The 10,864-nt window shown below is 56.7% G+C and overlaps 1 protein-coding gene across 13 annotated transcripts in view; it reads left to right on the top strand.

Moving 5' to 3' along the window:
• Positions 1-1,426: 1,426 nt before the first annotated feature.
• Positions 1,427-10,864, top strand: part of TCF7 (transcription factor 7) — a 33,044-nt gene continuing 23,606 nt past the window's right edge. For 9 of the 13 annotated variants that reach the window (XM_035290839.3, XM_054251982.2, XM_035290837.3 and 6 more), the window contains exons 1-3: positions 1,427-1,880; positions 2,046-2,112; positions 2,634-2,758. In XM_035290839.3, the coding sequence (XP_035146730.2) occupies positions 1,632-1,880; positions 2,046-2,112; positions 2,634-2,758 (441 nt within the window). In that variant the 5' untranslated portion in view covers positions 1,427-1,631. Of the gene's footprint in view, positions 1,881-2,045; positions 2,113-2,336; positions 2,399-2,633; positions 2,759-10,864 lie in introns of those variants that run through there. The other 4 variants (XM_078364831.1, XM_078364832.1, XM_078364830.1 and 1 more) reach the window with 1 other exon arrangement.

Here is a 10,864-nt window from a genome sequence, read left to right as displayed (position 1 = left end):
GGGCAGGGTCTTTCCCTCATCTCCATCACCAAGCTGAGCACTAGTGCCCATGTCATCCCCCAGACCCAGCCTGGGGAAAGGAGGAAAAGTAGGCACCCTAGCCTGGATGTGGTGGGGGAGGGGGAAGGGGTGGTATCCGAAGGACCCCGCTAGGCGGGCGCAGATAGGATCTGAACACAGGGAAGCACTGCCCTGGTTCTTTGATCCGCAGCCAGCCACGCCGGGCCTGGACCCGAGGGAGGCACGGCTGTCTTCCGACCCGGCTTTGCACCACTGTGGGGCCCTCAGCGGGAGAGGTGTCCAATACCCGGCCCTCCCCCAAATACCCTCTATCCCAACTGTTCTCAGAAGAGGCGGGAGCGTCTACACTGAATCCAGCACAGAAACCTGCTGGAGGGGGCTGCGGTTGACTGCATCGCGATACAAAGGGCCGGTGTCTTTTATGGATGTAGTGGCTGAGCCAGGCCAAGCGTGCCTCGGAGGCCTCCGTGGACGCAGAGCTGGGTGCCATGCAGATGCGCTGGAAGCTACGCACGTCCCCGCGCTCCGCAAACCTAGAAGTTTCAATCTGGATCGAGCGAAAGTTAGAGGGTTAGTCAAGCCAGGGTCAACTTCTAAATGCTACTTCTCGGGTTGAGTTGCTGCTGAAGAGGGACCTACGCCGGAATCCCGCGGCCCACGTGGCTGCCCAAAGCTCGGAGTCTCCGGGCTGCAGGTTCTAGTCATGGAAACAAGTTGGGAGAGCCGTGGGGGCCGGGGCTTGAAGGATCGGCTGAGGTCCTTCCTCCTGATGGTCTTGGCTATGTGTTCGTGGCTCGGAGCCGTGTCCTGGCTGAGGGGCCCGTCACAGATGTGTGATGTATAAGCTCTGCATGCAACAGGAGCTCAATAAATGTGCGAGGGGGTATGCTTGTATTCGCGCTGTTTGCAGGCGGAATAGAGGACCGGGCAACAGCCGCGACAGCGCCGCGGAGTCCCAACGCTGCCGTTTCCCTGCGGTCCGAGCACAGCCTCAAGCAGCCGCTAGCTCTAGGAAGCCCCAGTTCAAAGCACAGGGCGCCGTGGAGCCCGGGCGCGATACAGTTCACACCGCAGCTGCGGTGGTAAGCCACGCCCAAGTCCCAAGGGCCTAGGGGACCCCTCCCCTCCGAAGCTGAAGGGGAAACCTGGGCGCAGGATGCGGGGTTAATATCTGGTTGTAGGTAAGTGGGGTCAGGAGTTGCCTTTAGAGTCTCTGCGTTTCGGGAGAAGGGTGATGATTCTCAGGCTCCGCGGACTTCTCGCTCGCGGTGAGCTCCTGGAGCGCGAGCCCTTTAAGACTATGCCAGAGGGCGCGTCCTGGCCTCTCCCGGGAGAGGAGGGGCGGAGCGGACCTGTGTCCCCGCCCCTGCCGGCCCCGCCCCGCCCCCGGCCCTAGGCCGGCGGCGCCTTTGATGTTCGGACCCGCCAGCTCCTGGAGCCGCTCTGCCCCGCGCCCTAGCCCGCGCCTGTAGCCCGCCCAGGCGGAGTCAGCCCGCGCTCCGGCCGCCGCGATTCGGGTTCGGAGGTTCGGACTCCGGGCTCGCCGCCCCCCGGGCCGGCTCTGCGCCCCTCACTCCCTACGCCCCGCGCCCCGGCGGGCGGAGCGCACTATGCCGCAGCTGGACTCCGGCGGGGGCGGCTCGGGCGGCGGCGACGACCTCGGAGCGCCGGACGAGCTGCTGGCCTTCCAGGATGAGGGCGAGGAGCAGGACGACAAGAGCCGCGACAGCGCCGCGGGTCCCGAGCGCGACCTGGCGGAGCTCAAGTCGTCGCTGGTGAACGAGTCCGAGGGCGCGGCTGGCGGCGCGGGGATCCCGGGGGTCCCGGGGACCGGCGCCGGGACCCGCGGCGAGGCCGAGGTGAGCGCCCGCCGGCGCCAGCTCCTCCCACGGGGTCACCGCGCCCCGCCGCCCCCGCTGCGCGCGGCCCCGGGGGTCTCCAGCGTGCAGGGCGCCCCTGTCTGGGCTCTGGCCCCGACCCCCGCGGTCCCAGCGCCCCTCACGCCTCTCCGGTTCTCCCTCCAGGCTCTCGGGCGGGAGCACGCTGCGCAGAGACTCTTCCCGGACAAACTTCCAGAGCCCCTGGAGGACGGTGAGTTTCTGCCCTGCCCGGCTCCGCTTCCTCGCGCTCAGGCCTTGGCCTCGGTGGGACCGGGAAGCCGAGGACCGTGGGGAGCCGGGTGCCTCCCCCACCGCAGCTCGGGAGGCGGCAGAACCCGGGGGTGGGAGTGGGGGGCGGGCTTCCCGGGCGCCGCCGGGTCGAGTCACTTCCGGTGCCCTGACCTTTATAGGAGTAAACAGACCCCCGCCATCCCCGCCTCCCCTCCTGCCCAGGTGACTGACTAATCCGCCGCCTTCAGGAGACAGAGTTGGCCAAGGTTCCTTGGTTGGAGGGCGGGGTGGGGGGGGGTCAAGTAGGGGCCGCCTCGGGGAGGCCTGCACTCCAGGTCCTTCCCCCAAAACTTGGCACTGCGGATACTCCCAGCCCGTTCCTTTCCAAGTCAGGAACTTGCAGGGGACCCCTTGGCAATTCTTTTTCTCTCAAGAGCAGACAGCCTTCAACCCCAGCCGCCGCCAGGGCTGGTGTGTCTGACCCAGCTGTGGTTTTTCCAGGCCTGAAGGCTCCGGAGTGCGCCAGCGGCATGTACAAAGAGACCGTCTACTCCGCCTTCAATCTGCTCATGCACTACCCACCCGCCTCGGGAGCAGGGCAGCACCCCCAGCCGCAGCCCCCGCTGGTAAGTGGCTCCAGCAGCCAGTGCCGCCCTCTGCTTGCAACCTCCTTGACCAGGTAGGTGAGGCACCGGCAAGAGACTTCTGCCTGGAACAAAACAGACGAAACTCCTGTGTTGGTCTTTTTTCCCATACACATCCAGTGGGATCCGAACCAAAAGGAGAACTTTGCTGAAAGAAGGAGGGGCTGCCCTGGGGCACCCCCCTGCCCTCTGGCTCTTGGCTTTTGTCTTCCTAGCTTGCGCATAAGCAGTTGCAGGCTCTGTCCTGGTGCTGGGTGATGCCAGGGTAGGGTCTTCTAACTTTTGAGATGAGACCACCCTCTCTCCTCGCTGCTCTGATCTGAGCTCAGAGCTTTGCATTTGACTTTCTAACTAGCCCAGGAAGCCCTGAGCCTCCTTGGCTTGGAGGAATGGGCAAAGCTTATCTGTTCAACTCCCCTGGTTGTACAGAAGAAACGTGCTGTACTGTGTCCTTACCCGTGTGCGTGCACCCTTGCCAAAGAAGGACCCTTAACACCATGTGTGGAAAGTGGGTTCTTAGGAAACTGGCTTGGTCTCAGACACACCAAGAAGGGTTGGCAAAGATGCCACAAATCAGTGATGTTGAGAAGGGACCAGTTTAATGAATTCGTGAATTAAATATTTTTAAGTACCCAGTGCTTTGAAAAGATTTCATGATCATTACAAACCATGCCTGCTGGTGCAAATGACCTTAGTGTGAAGAACCTATTCTGAGTGCTTTGGAGCAGTACAGTTGCTCTTTTAAAGAAATTCCTATTTGTGTTCACGCTCTTCTCAGTTGGCCCAAGTTGGGGTGAGGGTATGTGGAAGGTTTGGATGACTGTGGTGAGCGAATGTTGGGTGTGGATGTAACCCCAGTGCAGGTGGGGCTGGCAGGCTGAAGGTTCACATGGCTATGGCAGGGTCACCAGAGGGAGGAGAGAGTAACTGTTAGGCTGTTTCAGATCAAGAGTGAAGAGGGTGGTTCTGAGAGCTGCTGCATGCTGAGCTGGTGGGAGTGAGAAGACATCCAGCTTCTCTCCAGAAGCCCAGGCTGGAAAACCTGTTGTATGGCTAAAAATGAACTTCTTGCCCTTTGAGCCCCTATTTCCTCATCTGCAAAATGAGCATGTTTTCTGAGTAGTCTCTGTATCCGACTTTCTGTTCTGGGGTGGCTTGGTGTATGAGGTGGTTCACTTCCTTCCAAGTCTGTGAGGTGAGGGGCTTGCCCACCAGCCTTCCCCCTGTGCAGTGACTGTACCCAGAAAACTCACTCCACATGAGCCCATGCTTAACAAAGATGCATTTGGATCCCTACAAAATGCAAACCCTTAGATTTGGGACCAGGTTGACATAACTCACCAGTGCCAGACTTCCGGCAGGTGATCTGCTTGCATGGGGGCCGGGGTCACCGTGGGACCATGATTAGACAAAAGGCCTAGGCCCAAGGCTCCACTTCATCCTCCCGGGGCTCCATAGCAGCACAGGGAAAAGGCATCCTTTCAGAGCTCATCTTGTGGTGTGGGCAAGTGCTGGGAGATTATCTGGAGCAGGGAGGACCTCGTTCTGCTGTCGGGAGAAGGGTGATGGGACTGTTTGGTGTCCTTTGGCTACACAGGTCAAGAGTAGCCTCTAACAGTCAGGATAGTGGGGGAGGCACAATACCATGGGCCTGGGTCATTTATTTTTCACCTTTTGGTCTTTCTCAAGCTACAGCAGATGCATTTCTATGTATCACACCCGCTCCTATAGGTACAAACCCCCTTGTGCTCCTCCCCACTGTCTGGGTTCTAGGCACACAGGAAGAGGAAGATGGGCTCTGACACTGACTCTCTGTGTCCTGGCCTCAGCTGCTCTGTGGGGCTGCAGAAAAGGACAGGGGCAGAGGTCTCAGTTGGAGTGACACTGGGTGAGGAAGATGTATGTGAATTTAGGTGAACCTCTTTCAGCAAACCTGCCAGTTACAAATACGTAGCAAGTCAGAGTATTTGCTTGCATTACCTGAACACCTGTGGGCATTTAAAATGTGGTTGGGTTTTACCAAGCAAAGTGGATGGATCCCCCACATTTTAGAAGCACATTTATCATTGCATTCAAGGTTCATGTGTCTGGAACCAGGAATGATCCTCTTATCTTGGGTCAGGAGACCCTTGCAAGGACCCTGAGGAAAAACTACCTTTGGAAAATTTTTCCAAAGCTGGTCACTTTCCCAAGCCCATCTTTAAAAGACAGACAACTTGCTGCTCAGGCCCTGCCACCTTGCCCTTTGCCTGGCCCTCTCTGAGGGCATCCAAGTCGTCAGCACTTACGGTGAGATGCCCGAGGCCAGTCACTGGACTTCCCTTGAGAGCAGGAAAAGCCTATACCAGGGACTGCTCTGCCCATGTGTGGGATGCCCATGCGGCTGCTGTGTTAGAGACCTCAAAACAGCCCACTTCGAACCTCACCAGGAGCAGTGGGCTGAATGACCACCCCACAGCCAACTGCCACAGGACACTTTTTTTTTCTTCCAAAAAAGTTCCTTCTTTTTGGTAGTAGGCTTCTTTTAAGCTTGTTTGAGGAAGAAGAAATTAGGTCAAAGTTCATTCCATGAACACTGTCAGGCAATGAGTGTAGGCTTGCAGGCAGTTACTGGCCTAAACCAGTAACTAGGGTTTTTTGTTTTGTTTTTGTTTTTTTTAAGAGACAGGGTCTCACTCTGTTGCCCAGGCTGGAGTGCAGTGGTATGATCTTGGCTCACTGCAGCCTCGAACTCCTGGGCTAAAACAATGCTCCCACCTCAGCCTCCTGAGCAGCTAGGACTACAGGTATGCACCGCCATGCCTGGGTAAGTTTGGTTTTGTTTTTTGTAGCAAGGGGATCTTGTTGTGTTGCCTGGGCTTCGGTTTGGTTTTGTTTTCTCTTCTCTGCTCTGAGACCTGAGAGTTGGTGGAGGCAGTGAGCAGGAGGATAGTGAGCTGATCCTAGGCTGTACTTTGGGGGAGATTCTGGGATGAGTAAGGCATTATTCCTTAGGCAAATGCAAGCTTCTGGGTGCACACAACAGCTTAGTCAGTCTGGTCATATCCAAAAACGATGTGAGGCAGCGTTGCTCTGTGGCTCCTATGAGCTCTACTTGGAGTCTGTAGCTTGGACAGAAGCTGAGCCTTTTGTCATTTTGATGAAATACCCAGAATAAACATCTATAGAGACAGAGGATCAGTGCTTGCTGGGGGCTGATGGAAGAGGGGCCGGGGTGTGACTGCTAGTGGATATGGGGATACTCTCTGGGGTGATGAATACGTTCTGGAATTACATAGTGGTGGCAGTTGCACAACCTTATGAATATACCAAAAGCCAATGAATTATATACCCTTTAAAACGATGTATTTTATGATATGTAAATTACATCTCAATTTAAATAAAAAGGCTGAGGCCTTTAGCTGTTGGCAGACTTGGGGTCATGTTTCCCTGTCCCTGATCTCCACAGCCATCCAGGTCCCTGGGCATGCCCCAAGCCAGGGGGTCAGGCATCAGGTATCAGGTCCAGTGGAAAGAGCCTCGCTCAGGCAGTGGACTCATGTTGGGGCTCCCAGCAGGTCCAGTGTGTGCCTGGGGGAGCAGGAGGTGAGGGTATGAGCAAGGTTCCAGCAGAGGAAGGAAGTGCTGCTGACGCACGGCCAGCCTGTCCGAGGCACTTTGCAGTGATGAGTAGGTGCAGGAGCACCCGCCGGCCTCCACAAACCACAGAGCGAGCCGTGGGCCTTGCTGGGAAGCGTTAGTGATTGGTGTTGAGCGCCAGCCCTGGCTGGAGTGAAGCCTGTTAGGAGGAAATTTGGCACCAGGCTGAGTACCAGGTACTGGGCCCCCACACTGGAAGCAGGATCTGCCCCTGGGAGTGCCCGGCTGAGTGGAGGAGACAGATAGAGACCTGAAGCAGGAGCTGGCAGGAGAAGCTCCCGTCACCAGCCCCAGCCCCTGCTGTGAGGGAGAGCCCACTGATCAGCACTCTGAAGGCCACAGGGTATCCAACAGATGAAGACAAGGGAGGGACTGGCAGAGCCCAGGCTTCTCTGAACACATCCAGCTTCTCTGCAGTCAGCACTTGAAGCCCAAACTATCGCCATCTCTCACCCAGACAGCAGCAACAACCCCCCCAGGGGCCCCCTCCCTCACCCACTAACCCCCATCCTAACCCACAGTCCAGGCTTCATATAGCAGCCAAAGGGGTCCTTTAAAACAGAAATCATATTACAGCTCTCATCTGATTAAACCCTGCATTAGCTTCCCAATGCTCTTGGAGTAAAAAGTCCAAGCCACTCACCAGAGCTGAGTGCCTGGGTGGCCCCCGCCAGCTGCCCCTTGTCACCTGCACCAGCCTCTCGCTCTGTCCCTGATAGCAGTCCCATCCCTGTCCTGGGGGGCACGGTCTTGCAGCCAGCAACTTCTTTACACCTCAGGACTCCTGCCCTGCTTCCCTCCACTCAGAAGTCTCTTCCCCAGCCCTGCACATAGCCACCACCTTCCCATTCCTCACTCAGGGTTCAGTTCAGACGTCTCTGCCTCAGGGAGCCCCTTCTGACCATCCCTGTGGGTCCTTCCTCATCCTCCAGCTCCAGCTGCCTTGCCCGCCCTGGCAGCTCTTCAGGCTGAAGCGCTTGGCACTACTTTACAATGCACTCACCATGCTTAACCCAAAGAAAGCCCTGGCTGTTTGTTTCCTCCTCTGCACAATGGGAGTGGTGAGCCCTCCTCCCAAAGCTGGAGTGAAGACCGGCAGCAGTGCCAGGGAGGGGACCAGGGAGGTGCCAGTGCAGCCTGGCCGGGGGAGTCAACCATGACTGAACCCTTGTCCCTTGCTGGCCTGGCTCCCCTGGGGTCAGTGGTGGCTCAGTGGCAGGCCCCATGTGGACTTGGGGCTGGAGTAGTCTGGAGGTCTGAATCCTGGGATTGGGGACTCGGGACAGGTCCCCCACTCACTGCCCTGCCTGACCCAGGATTCTTGGGTGGGGAAGTGGTATCCCTGGGACCAAGCTGGGAGCCACAGCCACTCACTCCTTCCTAAGAATTCTTGCCCACCACCACAAAGATTGACCTGAGACTCCCCTTCTTCACTCCTTTACATGAGATGTTAGAAGCTTAAGCTGTTTTGTTTTGTTTTTTTTTTAAAAAAAAAGGTTGGCTGGGCACAGTGGCTCACACCTGTAATCCCAGCACTTTGGGAGGCCAAGGTGGGCAAAGGATCACTTGAGGTCAGGAGTTCAAGACCAGCCTGGCCAACATAGTGAAACCCCATCACTACAAAATACAAAATTAGCTGGGCATGGTGGCACGTGCCTGTAATCCCAGCTATTCTACTCCAGAGGCCAAGGCAGGAGAATCACTTGAACCCGGGAGACAGAGGTTGCAGTGAGCCGAGATCGTGCTACAGCACTCCAGCCTGGGTAACAGAGCCAGACTCCTTCTCAAAAAAAAATGGCAAAAAAGCCTCATGGTGATCAGCCTGGGAAGCCTTGGCTGCCCTGTGCGTGCCCCTCACTCTTTCCATGATGCCGTGCGCGGGTGTGGGCTGCCTCCACAGCTGCCTTCTTTCCCAGTGTGAATGATGTTCTGTACACATCACTCCACCTTGCCTATGTTCCTGAAGCATAATACCCAAACAGAAGTATGGGTCAAGAGGTAGGAAGAATCGAGGCATTTTGGTTCCCTGGTGCCCCGTTTGCTCTAGGTTCAGAGCTGTGACTGTCCCTTGCTTATAGTGGCTCAGCACAGCTGACATGGAGTTCTTCATTGAATAGATTTGTGGTGGGCAGTACAACTGTGAGCTATTTTAAATTACATTTCTTTCCTTGGAAGGCTGTGTAAGGGCTGTGAGGTGAGACTTTGAGCATGGCTCCCTCAAAGTCTTGATGCCTTTCAAAGCCAGGAGAGCACCATGAAGAGGGCCAATCCCACAGACCCCTGGTTAGAGCCAGGCTTCCTGCCCCACTCTGTCCTAAGGCAGGGAGGGATGGCTGGGAATTCAGGGTGGCATGCCCCTCCTCTGGAAAGTCAGGGTGAGTACTAGCTCAGCAGGGCAAAGAAGACCGTCCCAAAACCCAGGGCTGGCAAAGAGTTGTGGATTGGTTGCTAAGACCTGGGATCCTTCCACCAGCTCTACCAGGTTCCACCAAGCCAGTTTCCACACAGCACACGGGAGCATTCATACCAGCACTGCCACCTCCCCAGCTGCTCTGAGATTCAAGTGTGAGTAGGCTGAAGCAGAGAGGGATGAGGGTGGCCCCCTTTCTGTGTCTCTGGAGACCATACCCTATCCCCTGCCCCTCCAAGGAAGGAGGTTTAGCTGAGCTATAAGTAAGGCTCCAGGGATGCTGGTTTAAAGTCACATAATTGCTGAGGTCAGATGGGTCAGGGGTAGGCCCAGAGCCTCCTGGGGGTACAAGGGAAGCCACAGCTCCTCTGAGCCTCCTCAGGCTGTTGCGGTCCCAAAGCCATACAGTCACACCCCTCATACCTTGTGACTGATGCTTCCTGCTGCTGTGTACAAACAAGGCTTAGTTGGAGGAAACAGGTGTTTTATCAGGTCACAGGGGCCCCCACCCCCAATGGTACAGTGCACAGATCCTCCTGCTGCAGGTGGGGACAGGGAGGCCAGATCAGGGAAGAGACTTATCCAAGGCCCCTTAGAGGAATAGACAGAGGGAAGGCATTGAGTCTGCACAATGCTCTGACACTGTATCTGCCATTCTTTGGCTGGGTGGCCCTGTGTGAGTCAGCCCCTCTGAGCCTTAGTTTCCTTATCTAAAACTGAGGATAATGAGGGTTCTCACCTGCTTGGGTCAGTGTGGAAAGAGGCAGTGTATGTGAAAGAGCCAGCACACATAGGTGCCTCCTGAGCAGGTATGGTGGTGGAGGGAAGGCTTGTAACAGGAGTGTGAGTGCTCCAAAAGCTGAGGCAGCACTAGGGCCTTGGCCACACTTCCCTTTCCCAGCTCTCGGGGCAATGCCCTATAGCCCACCCCACCCTTAGGCCCTCAGCCTGTCGACAGACAACACATTCTGTGCTGTAATCTTGGGTCCATACCCTGACTGAATCCCTTCTGTATACTTGGCCTGACTCAGCACATTACAGGTTATCCCTGGCCTTCCAGAGCTCAGTCCTGGGAGACAAGGAGACTTTCATTGGGAGCCTCCAAGTTGGCTCTGAGGTTCTGCTGGAGTTGGAAAAAGGGCACCGAGGAAGGAAAGGCCAATGGGAGCAGCAGGGGAGGCTTCTGAGAGAGGGGCCTGCACAGGTGAGAGGCGGAGAACACTCTGGGTGGGGGCCCTGCTGGAACAAAGGAGGAGAGAGGCGGAGGCCAGCATGCTCCATCAGCAAAGGGGTCCGTGAGGGACATGTGGTAAGGCTGGAGAAGAAAGGCCCAGGCTGTGACCTTGGTGCTGGGGCAGTGCTGGTTCCAGAGCCTAGGAGAGGCTGGTGGGCACATGCAGCATGTTGGCATCATGGTAGGGCAAGGCGGTGCCCACACACAGATGGTGGGAATTGGATATGGTGGGCAAAGGTGGGCAGAGCCAGCTGCTGGGACAGGGTGAATGCTAGGAGGCATGGGGATTATGGGAGGAACTCGAGCAGAGTCAAGGGAGGGATAGGCTTTGGGCAGAGAAGACCCATGGATATTGGGCAGTGCAAGGCAAGGGTACCTTACAGGTGGGAAGTTTCCATTTTCCTGTCTTTCCATTTGACTCTCATGCTCTCAGGGTTTGGGAGCCTAGGGTCTGGCCTCCTGATTACTGAGGGGAACTCTACCTCAGAGGTCAGTGGCTCCTTCAGGTCCCAGGGCCCATTGGTGACTCAGCCAGGGTGTAGAGAGCATCTCTGACCAGCATTGTCTCTAGCAGAGCTCCATGGTCCCAGGGGCCTTGGCGGGGGTGGAGGGTGGATGTCTTTGAGAAACCAGGACGTTGTCAGCTTCTTCATTTAGGCAGTTTGCTGCCCTGTCTCCCAGACCTGTTATGCTTAGGGTCTGGACCTGGGAAACTGCCTCCCTCCCTTAAAAATGTGTGGCCCACTTCCACCACTGCACACAAGCTGTGGATGGGCTTGTCCTCCTCAGAGGGTTCCCCCCTTCC

The sequence above is a fragment of the Callithrix jacchus genome, chromosome 2, assembly GCF_049354715.1.
Source record: "Callithrix jacchus isolate 240 chromosome 2, calJac240_pri, whole genome shotgun sequence".
Lineage (NCBI taxonomy): Eukaryota > Metazoa > Chordata > Mammalia > Primates > Cebidae > Callithrix > Callithrix jacchus.
The sequence above is the reverse complement of the archived record's forward strand: the minus strand, read 5'-3'. Positions and strand labels throughout refer to the sequence as shown.